Source organism: Metopolophium dirhodum, chromosome 7 (assembly GCF_019925205.1).
Source record: "Metopolophium dirhodum isolate CAU chromosome 7, ASM1992520v1, whole genome shotgun sequence".
NCBI lineage: Eukaryota > Metazoa > Arthropoda > Insecta > Hemiptera > Aphididae > Metopolophium > Metopolophium dirhodum.
The window spans coordinates 4,982,699-5,002,253 of record NC_083566.1 but is presented as its reverse complement, the minus strand read 5'-3'; the positions used below and the strand labels follow the sequence as shown (position 1 = coordinate 5,002,253).

The window sequence follows — 19,555 nt, the reverse complement described above, 5'->3', positions numbered from 1 at the left end:
CAACGTAGTAACTTTTTTGAACGTACACTGAGTTTCTCATTTTACTAGCAGCTCTTGTCGCTTCTTTTAGTGCGATATCACTAATGGTGTAATTTTTTAATTTACTAAGTATTAGGAATCACATCTTCAGTCACGTGCCCCGATACAACTTATGTAGGTAATATTTTAGATTCTGAGGGATGGATGTATTGGTTTTACAATGTTTTTTTTTTTTGTGTCTGTGTATACGATAATTAGTCGAAATAATTCTTCGATTTTCCACTTCAGTAACTTGTTCGGTGGGAAAGTGAATCTAGTTGGTGCATTGGGGAGGTCCAATGAGGAGGTTAAATAACAAATAAAAATAATAAAACACACATCATTGTATAATCAGAAAACAGATGCAACATTTTTTTTACAAGCATCTAAAGTTCAAATTTTGACAACATTTATTAAATTTAAAATTAAAAAAATGATTTTGTAGTTTAAAATCTATAAAATTGTATAGCTTAAGATTGAAAATTTAAAACAAGGTTCCACGTAAATAGGTAAAGAAATTACTTTATTCACAATAATATCATCAAATATACTTCGTAATATATCATAGGCTGACTGACCGTCTTCGTTGAGAATCGTTTTTCGTATATAGGTAATATATTATTATATCATTGATTTCAAATATAACACCATCCATTATAATGACCCACTTATCCACCTTTTTTTTTTTGTTGGCATTGGTACCAATATTTAAGTATAAAATTATGATTATTATTATTATTATTATAAATAGTTTTATCATATAACATGTAGGTACATTATATAAGGTGATTTTAAAATTATCATCAATCAATTCATTAATTAAGAGTCAAGATTTATGTTCTAATAATCAGATAATATTAATTTGTTCTATATTGTTCGTTTGATTTATTTATACTTTCTACATTACGTACTGATTTTATTGTGCATTAAATTAAAATTTAGTTAATATTAGTCAACTTGTATTTACTATTTTACCATTAAGCTTGCATAGGACAACAATTTAACACCAGAACACAAAAATTATGTTGTATAGTTGTGTTAGAAATATAGTGTACCTATATTTATTTTAATATGGTAAACACAGATGAACTGTAAAATCTATACTATTATTTCATATCACTAACTACAATATCATGAAATCCGAATGAATTTAATATAGAAATCATCGTTTCAAATTCAATTTAATATCTTGTTATATTTATTATACAGTATATCAATGTATAAAACAATGTACCAAAATATAATTGTTTTATCGAGTCTATATTGCAAACATATATGTTATATTATATATAAGGTTTTAATGTAATCGTTTTGCACTACGCACGTATATATTTGTCTATGATACAAGACAGCGGACATTGTATAGGTACTTTAGAGTTTAGACAGAGACAAAAATTCAAACACAGAACATAATATTACAACCAGAACATTAAATTGAATTGTATTTTTATCAAGTTTAAATATGACAGTAGGAAAACTTTCATAAAGTACGAAAAAATATTATGCTATGCAATTATTATTATAAATACATTAAAAACATTTTAAATATTCCTTTATTACAAAACTATTTGATATTTTATTTTTAGATAACATTTGTTTATTGTACTGCTTATCTACAATTCTACAAACATATCATAACAGTAAGTTAATGGTGTCTATGACATGTCTAAATGTTCGTTAAATTGATTGGTGTTCGATAGCTGATGTTAAGTAAATGATTAAGTAAACTGTCGAGTTTTTTTTTAATAACGGATAATCTGGTCCACAATTGCCTTTTGTACGCATAACTTGGCCGCCCCTTCAATCGTTGTACATAAACCCTATTCCTCCAATTAATTAACTTACTTATCTTCAGCTATCTAATTTTTGTAGATTTTTATTGAATACATATTATAATTAATATAATGTACTCGTATATCATGTTATAATAATTATCCTAGTACTCCTACATTTATTTTAAATTAAAATATAATTACTCAGCTTATAAAATATTATCTTTCGAATACAATAATATTTTACTACCTACTGTATTATAGAAGTATTAAAACGACGACAAACATACATGCACCAACGTGAAACACATACATCTAGGTTACACAGTTTCGAATATCGATTGTTTAATCAAGTATAATTAAATTTTGGAATATTTTTCACTGTCAGCGTTTTTTAATTGTATTTCTTCAATGAATTGAATTTAGGATATTACGTTAACAAACTACTAATAATATAGATATTTATATTTTAATGATAGCTAAATGCCCTAAGCTATATGTATATTATTTAATTAATTTTTTATATTTTACAATCTGTAAAACTGTATTTACAATATGAATACGTTCTAAAATAAACATGACATAAGTTACATGAAAAAACAAGTAACCCAGTGTGGTTACACTTTATAAATGGTATTCAGTATTAAGTTCATAATACATAATATATATATATATATTCAAACAAAATTTCTGGAAACTTTAATTAAGCATAACCTATTTCTCTCGATGAATATGAAACTCTCAAATATTATTCACTTATCCTACCACCCACAGTAACATCTATTTAGTATTCACTTTTCACTACTCGTAATAATTGACAACCATTTAACATTAATCATCGCGAGAATGTGATAATATCATGATGTAACAATAATGGCCAATATGGCATCAAATAAAAGTAATTTTAAGATTAAATCTCATTTGTACACCAAAAATAAAAATTGGTCCCAAACAATACTATATTATCCTTATTCTATGTATATTATGAATAATTGACGTACATTTGGTTGCAAATCAAATAAGCTGTGGATACAAATTAATCTATTATATAAAAATAAGTCCGGTTTTCCTCCCTGACGCTATAACTCCAGAACGCACGAACCGATTTCCACGGTTTTGCATTCGTTGGAAAGGTCTTGGGCTCCGTGAGGTTTATAGCAAAGAAAATTCTGGAAAATTCAGGAAAAATTCAACAGAAAAGTGGGGAAATCGTTTTTCACATACAGCGCCATCTATTATACATAGCATGTACTTCAAACCAATAGCAACGGTGCGTGATAAAGTGTTTGACAGATGGTCATTATTCTCTGCTCAGTTAATTTCATTTAAGCTCAGTGTAAATTATGTGGATCGTGCATTTGAAGTTAAATTCAACACTCTGTCCATAGTCCAAAATGCCTAGAGAACGACGTGCGAACATCGGCCGCCGCACAAGACATGCAAGCCAGCAACAAGTCTATTCAAGGAACTTAAGAGAAGAAAGACAAAATATAATAAGAGAAAATGACCGATTGAGACATCGCGTGAGCACACGAAGATCATTGGCATCATACAATCGCTTGGCATTCCAATATGATCCCACTGCGAACTACAGTGATGATGAAAATTTGGATATTGGACGAATGACGACTATATGCCGATATTGCAATGCGTTAAAGTTCAAAAGAGAAACGGTTGGATTGTGCTGCGCAAGTGGAAAAGTCAAACTGGATCCATTACTTACACCACCACAGCCACTGAAAACATTGTTTGATGGAAGTGATCCCGATTCCAGCCATTTTCTTCAACACATCCTTGAATACAATAACTGCTTTCGCATGACTTCCTTTGGAGCTAATATCATTCGAGAAGGCGGCTTCATGCCGACTTGCAAGGTAAAAGATACAACACACATAACCAACACATAATTGCAACACATAACAACTTCATATACACCACACACTACACCATCACACGATTTACAATGTATTCATGAACAAATTTTAATGATTATTTGCAATTACAGATACAAGGTCAAATATATCATTTGCATGGTTCAATGGTGCCAACCACACCAGATGAACCGCATCAATTTTTGCAAATATATTTCATTTCGTCGATGGTGGATCAGCTGAACGTGCGGTGCAATATACAGGGAGCACAACAGTTAAAGAGACGAATTATTGAACAGTTGCAAGCATTTTTTCACGCTAATAATGCTGTGGTTAATATGTTCAAAACAGCATTGGAACGAATGCCATCGGATACGCACAAATTTGTCATAAGAGCGGATTGTACTCCAACAGGTGAACATGTGCGAAGATTCAATGCACCCACCATTAATGATGTTGCTGCAATTATTGTTGGCGATCCAACTAAATCACGAGACATTGTCGTTCAGCGAAGAAGCAATATCATGCATCGTGTAAACGAGACACATCGTTTGTACGATGCGTTACAATATCCAATCATTTATTGGCAAGGGCAAGACGGATACGACATCACGTTGAAGATGGTCGATCCAATTACAGGTACAATATTCACACACTAATTATTTCCATTATTACTTTTATTGGTTTCCATTAACAATTCATTTAATTTTGCATTTTCAGGAGTATAAACGAATAATAAAAATCTAAGCGCAATGAATTACTATGCGTATCGTATGATGATTCGTACACATGAGGAGAATGTCATTCTGAAGTGCGGTCGGCTATTCCAGCAATTCGCTGTCGACATGTATGTCAAAGTGGAGACCGAACGTTTAGCGTTCATCAGATTCAATCAGCCAAAGCTACGATCTGAGGACTATATACACTTGCGTGATGCTATTCATTCAGATGGTGATGTTCAGAATATTGGACGACTGACGGTTCTCCCATCAACTTATATCGGAAGCCCACGCCACATGCACGAATACGCTCAAGACGCTATGACGTACGTGCGAAATTATGGAACTCCGGATTTATTTATTACGGTCACATGCAATCCGAAGTGGACGGAAATTGAACGCGAGTTGGAACCGGGTCAAAAACCGCAAGATCGCCATGACATAATCGCCGGAGTATTTCAGCAAAAACTCAAGGTTATGATGGATGTGCTTACTAAGTATCGAGTTTTTGGTGACACACGTTGTTATATGTACTCGGTGGAATGGCAGAAGCGTGGACTACCGCATGCTCATATCCTAATTTGGTTGCTGAACAAATTACATTCAAATGAAGTGGATGACATCATATCAGCTGAAATTCCTGATCCAGTCACTGATCCCCGTCTACACGACATTGTGACGACGCAGATGGTGCATGGACCGTGCGGTGCATTAAATCCATTATCGCCTTGCATGGCTGATGGAAAGTGCACAAAACGATATCCGCGACCGTTAGTTGCTGAAACAGTCACAGGGAACGATGGATATCCAGTTTATCGTCGGCGTTCAAAAGAAGATAACGGTCGAACTATCAAAGTTAAAGTTCAAAATCAAGAGATTGAGATCGGAAATGAATTCATTGTACCATATTGCCCGCTGCTATCACGAATTTTCGAAACACATGCAAACGTTGAGAGTTGTCATTCGGCCAAATCAATCAAATATTTGTGCAAGTACGTCACAAAAGGCAGCGACATGGCTGTGTTTGGTATTGCGTCGGAAAATGTGAATGACGAAATCAGCAACTTCCAAATGGGCAGATACGTCAGTACTAATGAAGCACTGTGGCGATTATTGTCATTTCAAATTCATGAAAGATATCCCACAGTTGTACATTTAGCAGTGCATTTGGAAAATGGCCAAAGAGTTTACTTCACTGAGGCTAATGCGGCACAACGAGCTGAGAGACCACCATCGACAACATTGACTAGCTTCTTTGCAATGTGTGAAGCAGATCCATTCGCAGCGACGCTGATGTACCTTGAAATGCCCAAGTATTACACTTGGAATCAATCAACAAAGAAATTCCAACGTCGCAAACAAGGAACCCCAGTTCCAGACTGGCCACAGGTTTAATTTCTAACACAATTTATGTTACATAAAACGAATCTGGTGGCGAAACGGAGTTCGCCGGGTCTGCTAGTCTTATTTTAAAAACCAACAATATTATTAAAAAAATTAACATGAAAAAATAATATTCTATAGAACTGATGTACAAATATATAAATATCAATATTTTTTTTAAAAATGATCATACCGTACACGAAGGCTATAGTTATTGTAAAAATATCACCGCATAATCAACATAAATTTTTAAATGATTGGGTAACGATGCAAATACGAAATGTTTTCAATAATTTCTCCATATGATATTTATATCTGTTCTATTGTGATATATTGCATAAGGTTTGGTAATTTCTTCCTTTTGGAATATTTAACTTTAGTGCCACACATTAATTATGTTATTATTATTTTTATTATATTATTATATAACTGAATAAAAAGCATCACCGCTCACAACCATAAATTAGCATTATTTTATTTAGAACGTTTTGTCATTATAAAATCTATAGGAAGGTACTTAAGTATTCGTGTTTCAACAGAAAACCGTTGCATTTTTCGTTTAAATTTCTTATTTAATTATTTTCTTAATCACGCAAAAATTATATGACATTTTTTTTCTTAATATTGTGTCATTAAAATAGGGAATCAAACAGTTTTTTAAGCTAATATTTCCTGCATGATATTCTTTTGGAATGAAACATCAGCTTGCTTATTCAAAAATCAAAACTTTGAAGAACTCCACTAAGAATTTTGAACAAGCATAAAATCTTGAAAGATGAATAATAAGATAGTTGAAGAATATTTCTAACACTTAAATGATTTGTATACGTCCAAACCAAAATATTTTATGAACGTTTTCCCGATTCAGCATTATGTGTGTGAAAAACGTGCTTCTGATGTGTGTTTGAAATAACCATTAATCTTAGCCAAGTACATCATATTTACAGGTCTTCACACATCTCTCTACAAAGGTTGCTTACCACTTGGACTTCTTGAAGAACGTCGACGAATATACAAAAATAATCAACATGACTACGACTGTGGAACAGTTAAATAACAACCGAATGACGTAGTTATAATTAACCACTTTATGTCGGGTCAAACGCAAATGTCATACTTATGCATCTCTTTATGGAACCTGCACACTTCAGTACCTCAAAAGATTCCTCAAAGGTTTTACTTATTTTTGAAAAAAAATGGTATCAGTACTCCCTCACTTCCGATAATTTAATTTGTTTTAATATTATTCGTTATATGAATTATATTATTGTATATTAATATAGTATTATAATATTATGCTCATTTAGGTATACATATTGATATTTTAGCTAACTTCTAACGCCGTATAATATTTTGATATTTATTTAGTTGTATCTAAAGTTCAATACTGGTTTTAATGTTTAACCTATTGTCACACTTTTTAGTTGATGAACAGTTTATGTCAAAAACTCATAATAATATCCAACATGCCCTACAATGAAAAGAAAAACGATTTTAAAACGATTGTAGTGTTAAAGGTTTATATTTATAAATATCAAAACATATTGTATAGTGTTTGTCAATTTTTTTTTACATTCTGCATTAAATTGTACTTACAATCAAAAATAATACTGTCTGGTTCATCCTGAATTTAAATAAATAAAAGAACCTGAATAGTTAAACTGTTCATTGAAAATTCGAACGTATGTATAATATATAATAAATATATAGGTATAAATACATTTTTTATCAGACCCTCAGAGTAAAATAGGTGCTATAGAATTCGTATTGAAATGGTACTATTATAATGTCTTACTATATAATACTTACTATTATTACTTATATACTTACTATATTGATGTCACCTAACCTTGGTTTCACAAGTTAATTGTTATGAATTTAGCGTTTGACATTATGTGTTTGCACCATGTGTACAATAGGAACATCGAATAATTGTACTTAGAACTTATTAAAACAAGCTAAGCCCAAACAATTCTTATATAGAAGTTCGACTTTTTGTATTATGTTCTGTTATAATAATAATATTTTTTAATTATATTACATTTTTATTAAATTCTTGCAAAAAACAATTTCCATTTTTAATTCATATACTTTTTAATATTATCTACATTGTATTGTCTGATTAAAATTCGATATGTTCATCGTATCATATTATAATCGTATACAATAGTTATGGAAATAGTAATTTTGATCATTATTTTAATAATATTTTGTTGTCTTCTTAAAGATTTATAAAAACAATTTTTGATATTTTTTTCAGATCTCAATATTGTTTTGTACTCGAGACCGTTACAACTGTATTAAAACAATGTTTTTTGCTTACAAATGTTGACAAGACGAAACTGAAACATAATTTGGTAAGTGATTCACTAATTTTATAATATTATATTATATTACCAACATTATCAATTTATTTTATTTTATTTATAAAATACTGGACATCACTGACGAATATTATTTATTTAATTTTGTAGACATTAATTTATTGTCTCACAACAATATTATTACTAAACATTAGAATATCAATGTATAGTAATTATTTTTGTAAAACAATTTCTAAAAATGTATAATGATTATTTGGAAGTATAAAATAACTATTAGGTAATTTAAAATTCACGTATGACAATAAACTTATATAATTTTTTGAAAAATAATATTTTAATAATCAATTTAAATGGCGAACAATTAATTGAAATATATAATATGGTATCTGTGTGCTTGATGTAACTTAAAACTGAATTAGTAAAATTGTATTATTTAAATTTAATTTGAATTTTGAATCATATGTTAATGGAAATCGTATGTTAACAGAAGAAAAGTAATTTATTATTATTTGGTCGTACTTATTGAGCACAACCTTTTTAAAGGTATATTTTTAAAGATGAATTTATTAGATTTTTTTTTATAATATGTATAAGAAGTAAAAACTATAATTTGTTCTCTAACTATAATTATATTCATCTTTCAATTGAGTACTATTATTATATTTTACCTATATAATATATCAAACAAATATTGCTTTGAATCTATTCTCATAGAAAAAAAAATTAATATAAGTGTGACCAATATATTTATTATAGTACCTATGTATCATATAAGTCAAAACATATTGTTATATAAAATATATATAATATAATAATATATACATTTATGTATAAATAAAGTTTAGATTCACTACACATAAAGTGGTAAATAAAATAAGTATTCGGTATTTCGTTTTTCTCGTCAATAGGCATTTGATTGTTTATTTTTCAAAATAAACGTATTGATGTGCCTATAATTATTGTATGTCTTTTATTTTGTATGTATTCATTAAGATAATTCTATTCATTTTCAATAAAAATTATATTATTTTTCAATATAATATGATATTTCATCGAGTTTGTCTATATATTATATTCCATACCATCTCTCCATCTCTTTATGGGCATGATGATCTAGTCTTGGTAAAAACTAATATAATTATTAAAACATTTAATAAAATGAAGACAAATATAATAAATCCTGCGTGTAAATATTTTTTAATACATATTGTATAAGAATAAATATTGTATATTATACGTATTACTGTAGTTATAATATTTGATTTTTTTAATCTAAATTAAAAATAATATATTTCCATATTATTCATAAATCAGTAATTTTCTTGTGGTTTTTTTTTGATTGTGCTTCAATTTATCAAGTCTTGATAAATATATATATATATATATATATATATATATATATATATATTATATTAAATTGTATAGTAGTTCAAGTAACTTGTAGACGGTTAATTGAATTAAAATTTACATTTCACTTCTAGAAGATACTACCTATATTACCTAGTTCATTTGTTGGGGCAGGATCTTTGCCAAATACCAGTCCAGCTGCAAATACGCGATACACACATAGGGCCTTTGTTACTAGGATTTGTGGTGATTTAATTTATGCAATACTATAGTTTCGAGATAAATTATTTATTAAGATATGTACCACTGATTAGTGATTATGTTGTATGTATGAATATTATTTAAAATAGAATCGTATTATTCATTAATAATATCTACAAATTATATGTAAGACACACATTCAGTAGGCTTCTATAACTATCTGTGATGTAGATGTCTAGAGTTTTTAAAATATATTTTTAAAATAATTTCGTTGAAATAAATGTCAATGTTCTTATGAGAATAAATTTCAAGTATAGGTAGATATAATTATTTTTTTTATTTATACAAAAAAGTTAAGTTAAAAACAAAAAATTATAAATTGAACCCATTTTAGTAATTTATTAATGCGTAACAAACATTTAAATGCATAAGATTATAAATTAAAATAGTATTGAACAACAGTAAGCTTAACTCTTATACTTTGAATACAAAGTACATGATAATTTTAACGAAAGAAGTAAATCATAAAGATAAATTCCGAAAAAAATAATAATATTAAGTAAAATGGTTCAAAAATTGAAGAAAATATGATCTTTTTGAAAAAATGACTTGATGAAAATCTACTATAAATTTAAAAAACACATAAAGTTTAATATTCTAATCACATATAAAAACATACTTCCGATGTAGATAAACAATAGTCAATATTATTTTTACATAAATTAGTGTTCAACCTTTCATCTGATCTTAATAGTATATTATTAATACTGCAAATATATAAACCTTGTATCAAATAAATTAAAAACTGCTGAAAATATTTCTAGTTAATTAAAATTATTATTAAAATTGTGTGTTAATAATAATAACAATATTCATCGACGACTTGAACTATATAAGCTAGCGTTCATATTATGTTCGAATTCTACCTACACCTTTTTATATATTTTGAATCAATACACATACATAAATAATAACGAACAATATTGTTATTATTCTGTGACTACCAAAGACACTTTCTTATACTTACCTAATAATAGTAAAATATTAACATAAATTATGCATAAGTAATATATATTATATTATTACACATATATAATTTTATAATATGTATATGACTTAAGTACCTATAATGCGTATAGACTATAAAGAATACCTACGTGTTAGAACGTTATCGCAGAGTCCTTAATTATAGTTAAGATAACGAACAAATCATAATTAACGAGAAACGTGTTAGTTTTCCTGGATCGTAACGTTAATTATATTGTAATTTGTCATTATGTGCTTAATATTATTATATTGCCGGTACGACTATATTACGCTCTTCGTATTATTATCTGATGGCAAGAAATCAAAATTAATACGATGCTGGTGCAAAAGTTTGTTATAACCGTGGTCACCGGTCACTGCTCGTGTTTATACGTAGGTAGTTATCAGTCACCACGCGGTGACAAAAACTTTTCCGAATACAATTTTTTCTCGAAAAAATAATTTGTTGATTGATATAAATTATAATTATTTATTTATCAAAAACATATTATCAATAGAAGATATTATTTTTTCCTACCAAGTATGCATAACACTTTCTTTATCTGTTCAGGCTGATCCTTAGCTTTGCCCCCTCAAAGTATATTGAATAATTTCTGCCAAATACTCTTCTTGATTTGGCGCATCGTTATGATTTATTTAATAGTGTTTCCTCATCGGAGTTCGACGGAGACTACGCTTTACACTGTTTACCACGCATACTTTTGTACATTTAAGTTTTTCTCTGAACGAGTCTTATTAAGACCTCACGCACGCTAAGCTACCATAAATTAATTTCAGTTAGCCTGACATTTTAATCACACTGTATGATGCACATGCCATAATATATTATGACGCACGATATCTACAATAGTAATCACAGTCTTAAATATTACAGATATTACGTACGATACTTAGTCAAACATCGTTTTCATATAATCTTTTGTTCTATACATTTTGATGATTTATTGGTAGTCTAATATAATAATTTATTGTAATAATGTTGTTAAAATAAATTTATTTAAAACTCTAAAAAAAAAAAAATTTTAAATTTAAAAAATATGATTATAAGTGGGAAAAATGTTATTCGGGAAATATTTCATTTGGGAAAAATACCGATAACCGTAGTCACGTGTCCTAAAGGTTGTTCGAGTGTTGAACATTAATTGACACCGTCAGCACAACCATTCAGAGGTTTTACGCCTGCAGCATAATTTTGATATTCAACACATACGCACATAATATATTTACATATCTGCCGACTAATATTATTGCAATCTCCTAATTACTTTCTACGCAATAAATTAAAATGTAAACTTCGGCTACCAACATTGGTTACGTCGTCGTTGTTTGTAAATGTTTGTACGTTGTAGGTACATTACGCTGTGACACTGCACACACGGCTCTCGTGTATCGTATATTTTGTCTGATTGTTCTACGCACCGAGAAGTTATTATTATTATTATCATTATTATTTTGATCTGTTTGTTCGACATTTCAAACCACCTTCCTACCGTGAAATATTCAAAAACCGTATTATTTTTCACCACCACGATGGTACGTAATCTAAAATCATACATTTTACATAGTGCGTGACACACTTGTACCTGATCATAACATGTAATATTTTAAATCCACCAAACAATTCGTTTTAAGTTGGGATATATCTGTCGTCAGGTGTAGAATACCCGTAGAATGTTAAATCATCCAGGCTTTTCATATTAAACTATAAAGAACCAAAAAATAGTCCATATGTACCTAATTAATAGGTACACGTTGTAAAAATATTCCTATTAATACATAATGTCATTTGTTTTTCAATCTTAAGATTGTTCAATGTTTTTATTTGTTTTTTTTTTACTATTGATTCATATTAAAAACCTGAACTTATTATCAACAATATTGGTACATAATTTTTAGAGGGTCAAATCTCTTCTAATTATTAATATATTTATATTTCAGGTTCAGAAAGTATTCGTTATTATATTTCATTTTTTTCTGTGTAATTTTTAGAACAGTACAACAACTTAATACCCTCGATATTACACTGTACGTTTAAAGATTAAGTATAATTAATAGGTGTGTACTTTCGTGAACTAATTATTCAATTTTGTCATAGGTTATCCTAATCGTAAAAATAACTATTGATAATATATTTAAAAAGTTTCCCAAAACTGCTGCAGTAGTTTCTGTTACTGACAAAATCCGATGTCTCGAGGTCTGAGTAATTCTTACAAAACTTGGATTTCTATGGGTGATTTAGTAACGTCAACTTTCACATAAAGTTGATTTTAAATATCCGTAAATAAACGATTTAATTATAAGGATTCTATTGAAGTTTAATATATGAGTTTGTTGTTGAACATTTAAATATAAATATATAATATTATATACTATAACTAATAACTGTGTATAGAATAATAACTAATACTTATTATGTTTATTTAAAATCTAATGAAGCACAACACATTGTAATTATATTAATTTCAATTTCACAAGCATGACAAATAGGTGTTACTATAATAGGCTTGTTTATTATATTAGATACTTCACAAATCATACTCCACCATTAGGTCAGTGTCAAAACCTGTATTGTTTTTCACGTTTCACACAGTGGTAGACCAAAGTTAACATGGGCTACATTGCAAAACTATAAACTCAAAAGCGTATTTTATCTCGTTTAGGTTTCATTAAGTTAATTTCATTATCTATGTATAGTTTATATCCGTATGATTGTTACTACCGCTTCACCGATGCTTTCTGGTTGGTCTGATTTACTCATCAAAATTAATTTAATCGACTATTGCTGTGTCAAGTAAGCCGAATAATCACAAATAATATAACGCAAAGGACTCACAGATATATCCCGGCATGAATATCACGCGTTGTGGTCGAGAGGGGAAAATTAGAGCAACTCGACATCCACCATCCGGAAAATCAGCCTGTGAAAATGTTGTCTGTAATTGAAACGCTTGTCCTCAGCCGTTGACACATGTTACTGCGTTGTTAAAACCCCCAGGAAACTTGCTACTAATCATATCTGAATTATTTCGCTACTTAAACTGTTGTCAGAAGATGTGCGACGAATGGACTATGGACATGAATAAACAGAATTTAAAATGCATAGGAATGCATACCTATAATATAAAATGCATACCTATCTATAATACTGGACTAATACTGGTATCGTAGCTTTCTTTTAAATACTATTAAATAAATACGTTGATTTCAAGAACAATCATTTTCATCAAACGGATAAATCTGCATGCAGTAATGTTTGACACTCCAATTCAAATAATATCATCGTGTTCTATGAAAACAGTATTTATTTATCCCAATTATTAAGTTGTGTAGCGCAGTAGAAATTAATATGAATTGAAGATTTTTAGTGTAAGTATTGTAGCTCCTTATGACGAGAATAGTATTTATTTTTGGAAACGATTAGTGACATTAAATTTGATTGCAGTTTACTAGGCATTCTAAAAAAATTGCATCTTTTTCAGATTTTTAATGATAAAATATGAAAACATTGCCTATAATAGTATGTTGTAAAACGAGATAAAAATAATGGAATATAAAGTAACTATTTTAAGAATATAAAACACTATAATATCATTATACTTCGTTGACCATTGACCACCGTACACGTATAATTGCCTCTTACGAGGCATCTAATTAAATTAATCTAACTATTTTTTTTTATTTCATATTTTATCATTTTACCAGAAAATCATGAATATTATTTTATATCGAAGAACGAGACTGTATTAAATGCATTTTAAAACGCAAAACTTATTCGTCAAAATAGACATCCCATGAGGATTTACTAATTTAATGTGACAGCAGGTAATACAGGTTCCGTTATATTATCATTTTATTAAGTATATTATAATATATAATATTTTCATAGTTGACACCTTATATTACGTTGTTACTATACATTTTAGTGCCAAACTGTCTAACAATCAATTCAATATTTATGTCAGTAAACTAATTTTACGTATAATGTATATAATATTATAACGTTTATTTTATATTAATCCTTCACGTCATTTTCCATAGTCTCTGATTCCATTGTCCCTTCTTCTAGTGATATATTTTCCTGTTCTACGTCGTCATCATAACACAAGTACTCGAGATCTACGTAGATCAACTCTGAGCGTTTTCCGTGTCTATTATAAAACGCTACTCTGCTCAGGAAATTTGTGATGCTCTGCGGGAAGTTGCAATTTTGAATAGATATGTACGCAATATTCAAATTCGTTTTCAACGTTGTGTGTAACGCAATAGCCACTTCCAATGTTAATGGATTGTTATCTATTTCTAAAGCACGTAATCCACGATCATATGCTAATGACTGAGCAATGTTTATGCCTCCGATTTCAGTTATATTACAATTACGAACCCGAAGTTTAGTCAAAGGTTGAACTCCTGATGCTAAAGCAGACGCTAAATATTTGGCACCAATGTCACTTATATTGTTCATATCTAAATAAATGTATTATATTCTATGCATATTAATCACATTTGTGAGAGATTTTTGGTTACATGAATTATGTTTTCTCGTTAATTTATTATTATTTGATTTATGAATTGTTTTTTTTTAAAGTTAAATACAATTTATAACCTGATTTGACACTAAAAAACAACACATATACCACCAAATTGTATACGTATCAAGTTTAAAACGTTAATATATTTATATGCAATTAAAGTAACTTAACTATGTTTTTAAAATTAAAAATAAAAATTTGAAACTATTTAGTAAATACGTACTTAAATTTAACTCGATTGCCGGGTAGTTGTTATTTCGCCTCCATAACATCACAAATGATAATGATTCAACTCCATCTGGACCAATATTGTTACCGCATAAGTTCACCAGCTTTAACATTTTCGCAGTTTTTACAAAATGTGCTACCGATTTTCCACCTAGAGAACTTAGTTTACAAAACGAAAAATTGATCTCTTCAAGACCATGGCACTCCATTAAATACGGTAGTAGCCTGTTGAACTTTGGCATATTTAATTCACTCTTAGTAATAGCCAGACTTGTCAGGTGTTCCGATATTACCAAGCCACAGCCGAGCGTGTCCATGTCATCAATATTGAACATGTACTGTTCGGGAGTATACATCGGGGGTTTGGTTGTGAATGTCCTAGAACCATAAACCAGACTTAGAGTCCGAATGTTTTTTAAAATACCCAACACGAAACTCATATCTATGTGAATCGGATCGTGGGGTAAAATACCCTTAGGTTCATCGATCGCCAATGTTTGTATCATCGAACCTTGGATACGAAGCTGTTGGCAATCTATCGCAGTAACGTATGGGCTGCAAACCATCAATATCTCGGAAAGCTCCGTTTCATCGACGTAACCAGGTTCCAAGTTTTCAATAATTTCCGATACGTATTTGGTTATGTAAATAATTTTGACAGAGTCCGTAACTACTGCAGGGTTCCGTGTTGATTTAATGCAGTTTGGCCATGTATCGGCATACCGACGGCGCCAATATTCATCACCCGGGACGTGGATGACTAAAGATAACGGTAAACTAGTACTTAGTGTTTCCACGAGGTACTCTGTGTTTATAGGAGTAATCCACTCGAACAACTGATCGGGGTACCATGAAAAATGGTTGGCGATATTATCCAAGCAAAGTAACTTTAACGGTTTTGGCATACAATCTGCCCAGCTAAAGTTCACAGAGCTTACAACATGTTCGACCTCATTCAGCAGCAACCGGCAAGAGGCAATTTCATCCGATGGAATGAACAGGTGAAAAGTTGTCTTTGGTATCGTATGTGGTATCCACATAGTGTAAATGGTTACTATAAAAATTTCACAAAAAAAAATTGGTCCATATTTAGAATATACATTTTTCTGGAGTAAAAAAAATAAAATAATTAGTTATAAATAAGAACATTTCAGTTACTTGATCTTTGGTTTGTATTTCAATTTGATATTAATGTTGTCTTGGTAATAATGAGTAGGTTATATTTATTAAAAAAAAAAAAAAAAAAGTTTACTATTTCAATACTATTTATTCACACTGAACTCGTTAGGTTAGTATTTTCACTATACTATTGAGTATATAAAATTATATATAAAATATTATTGTACACACAATTGTTATACCTAAAAAAAAAATACTTACGCACTTGTAGATTATACATTAAATACCTTATAACGATTTTTTCATTCGGATAAAAATGTAATATAATATATCAATAAGAAAATACACATAATAATATTATACACTATGCAAAATATGTTTCAGTTAATATTATATTATTCATAAACAACTATTAAGAATAATTTTATTTACTGTAATTATTATCTACCTACTTCAAAATTATTTAATCGGTCTCGTTTGAAATAGCGATACTAAATTAATAATACTAATAGTTATTACGTATTATTAAATTGAAATGGACCTGTTATGCAGTTAGTTTAATTATAATAATACATTGATATTAATCAACTTATTGCATCACATTTCTACCTGGAAATTATTAGCATTAATATTTTTGTTTCAGAGAGCATTCCATTTTTAACTATGGAAGGATGATGTTATGTAGAAACTCATAACAGAAGATTAACTTGAGGCCCTATTATATTACTTAGTTTTAATGAGAGTCTCTTTACAATAATATTATTTTACACATAAAAAATACTTTGTAAATAATAATCCATAAGATATATTGAATACATGATACTGCAAGCTCTTTAAAATAGGTATAAAAATTATATTTTCTCTAAATTGTCTTTTAGTGTTTTTCAGCAAACTGTGTGATATTATTGTATTAATTAATAGTAATATATATTAAAATGAGACAACAATATCCATTATACCTACTGAATATTTGTGCACATTATAATATTATTAGTAAACGTGTTCAAACATTATTAGATACCTAACCTAATTCACCCAAACGTTGTTTATACCATAATTTTATTATACTATATAGAAGAGGTTACATAGATGATAATTATTAATAAATTGACGGATTATAGTATACATTTATTCCGACTATACAAAATAATGTAGGTAGATATTAAATATTATTAACCTGCTCGTAAAAAATGATAAAATAATGTAAATAATACAAGACTGATGCGTATTTATTCAAACAAATGTGGGCTGCAAGTGGGTGTCACTCTGCCATACAGCAGGTTACAAGTGGGTCACTGTAATGGATGGCGTTAAATTTGAATTCAATGATATAATATCATTGTATAAAAAAAAAGATTCTGAGCGAAGATGGTCAGTCAGCCTATGATATAACTAAGTTTATTCGATGATGTTATTGTGAATAAAGTAATTTTGTATATAACTTATTTACGTGGAACCTATTGTTTTAAATTTTAAATTTATTACATTTTATTAAAATGTTAACATTAAATGCTTGTAAAAACAATTGTTGCATTTGTTTACATATTTTTTTATATACCCATAATCAGGTAATTATTTTTATCTAAAATAATATTAAATAAAAAGTTTTCAACATTTCTTAGACTAATGTAATACCAGAGCTATTTTGATTTTAATTAAGTTTAAATTAAATCTAATATAAGTGGAACAATGAAATACTTAGTAAACTATGTAAATTATCTATTATAAGTTTTTCCATATATTCAATACGATAGTTCTAGTTATTAAACTTTACTTTACGGTGTAATAGTTTTGTTCACAAAAATAGAGTAATTTGATTAGTAGTAATATATAACTGTTATTAAATATCTAAAATGTTATAATAATGATAGTATGTTAGATCACATCTAATAAAAAGTAATACAATTTTAATAATAAGCATAATATAAAATATTACATGATAATATATGAACTATACACAAACGAATGTAGATGTTGAAATAAATATATGAACAACAAACATTGTATATATTATTTTTTATCATTATACAATTAAAATAATATGGATTTCGGAATAACGACATACATATGCATGTAGTTAAATATAATATTCTATAATATTTTATACTTAGTTATAATAGTTAGTATATTACAGAACTAATCAATAAGCTGTAAAGATTAATTTAAAAAAAAATAATAATTAATAACTATGTTGTTATTGAACTCTGAGATAAAAAAAAATACGAATGCTGATCTGCTGTGCAGTAGGTTACAAATTGTTCATTGTAATGGATGCTATTTAATTTGAATTCATTAATATAATATTATAATATCATTGTATATTAAAAACGATTCTGAGCAGAGACAGTCAGCCAATATTGAAAAATATTTTAAAATTACAACAAAATAACTAAGATTATTATTCTTAAATATCTAAATTTGTCTAAATTTTTTTTTCCCGACACTTGAAAATTACTGTCAATTTTCTAATTTTTCCTATCAAAATGACCTAATTAATTTTCTCATCGGTAAAATTGCTGAAGATGAAAATCAAAGTATATATTATTAGTACTAGAAAAAATGTTTACAGACAGAAAAAATAAAAACACCCATATCAGTGTAAAATCAATACGTTCATCACTCCGTTTTGAATTTACAAAATAACATAACGTACGATTTGTCATAATACCTAAAATGATATAGTCATATTCAGTCATTACCAAGCACCTTCATGAAAGCACTAATATTCTTGACTATCCCAGTAAATGTTCATAATTGGTATAATTTGTATGTACATATCAATATTCCCCCAACTGATGGTGACATTTGACAAAATACTCGCGTAGCAGTAATATAATAGTAATAATAATCAATCAATCATTTTATGACGGTTATTAACTCAAAATCATATTATTACAATGTAATATTACAATATTATCTTGGTTAAGCTATGAACTATGAACTCCGTAAATTTTATCGTAAAACTATCATAGCTATGACATATTATGACATTCAGTT

The 19,555-nt window shown here is 28.6% G+C and overlaps 5 protein-coding genes across 7 annotated transcripts in view; 4 read left to right on the top strand and 1 right to left on the bottom strand.

Moving 5' to 3' along the window:
* LOC132949764 (glutathione S-transferase-like) overlaps positions 1 to 19,555 on the top strand; it is a 261,004-nt gene that overhangs the window by 44,138 nt on the left and 197,311 nt on the right. The window lies entirely within an intron of this gene.
* Positions 1 to 19,555, top strand: part of LOC132949763 (junctional adhesion molecule A-like) — a 349,991-nt gene that overhangs the window by 227,790 nt on the left and 102,646 nt on the right. For all 3 annotated transcript variants that reach the window (XM_061020827.1, XM_061020828.1, XM_061020829.1), the window contains one exon: positions 8,024 to 8,120. The gene's annotated coding sequence lies outside the window, so the exon portion shown is untranslated. The remainder of the gene's footprint in view (positions 1 to 8,023; positions 8,121 to 19,555) is intronic.
* LOC132948320 (uncharacterized) lies at positions 3,094 to 4,320 on the top strand. Its single transcript, XM_061018740.1, has 2 exons — positions 3,094 to 3,664; positions 3,796 to 4,320. The coding sequence occupies exons 1-2, from the start codon at positions 3,185 to 3,187 to the stop codon at positions 4,318 to 4,320; spliced, it is 1,005 nt and encodes a 334-aa protein (XP_060874723.1). The 5' UTR covers positions 3,094 to 3,184.
* Positions 4,414 to 5,775, top strand: LOC132948319 (uncharacterized). The gene has a single exon (XM_061018739.1). The coding sequence runs from the start codon at positions 4,414 to 4,416 to the stop codon at positions 5,773 to 5,775; it is 1,362 nt and encodes a 453-aa protein (XP_060874722.1).
* On the bottom strand, positions 14,655 to 18,103 carry LOC132949077 (dynein regulatory complex subunit 5-like). Its single transcript, XM_061019848.1, has 2 exons — positions 15,435 to 18,103; positions 14,655 to 15,146 (listed from the first exon to the last, which is right to left on the bottom strand). The coding sequence occupies exons 1-2, from the start codon at positions 16,477 to 16,479 to the stop codon at positions 14,695 to 14,697; spliced, it is 1,497 nt and encodes a 498-aa protein (XP_060875831.1). The 5' UTR covers positions 16,480 to 18,103; the 3' UTR covers positions 14,655 to 14,694.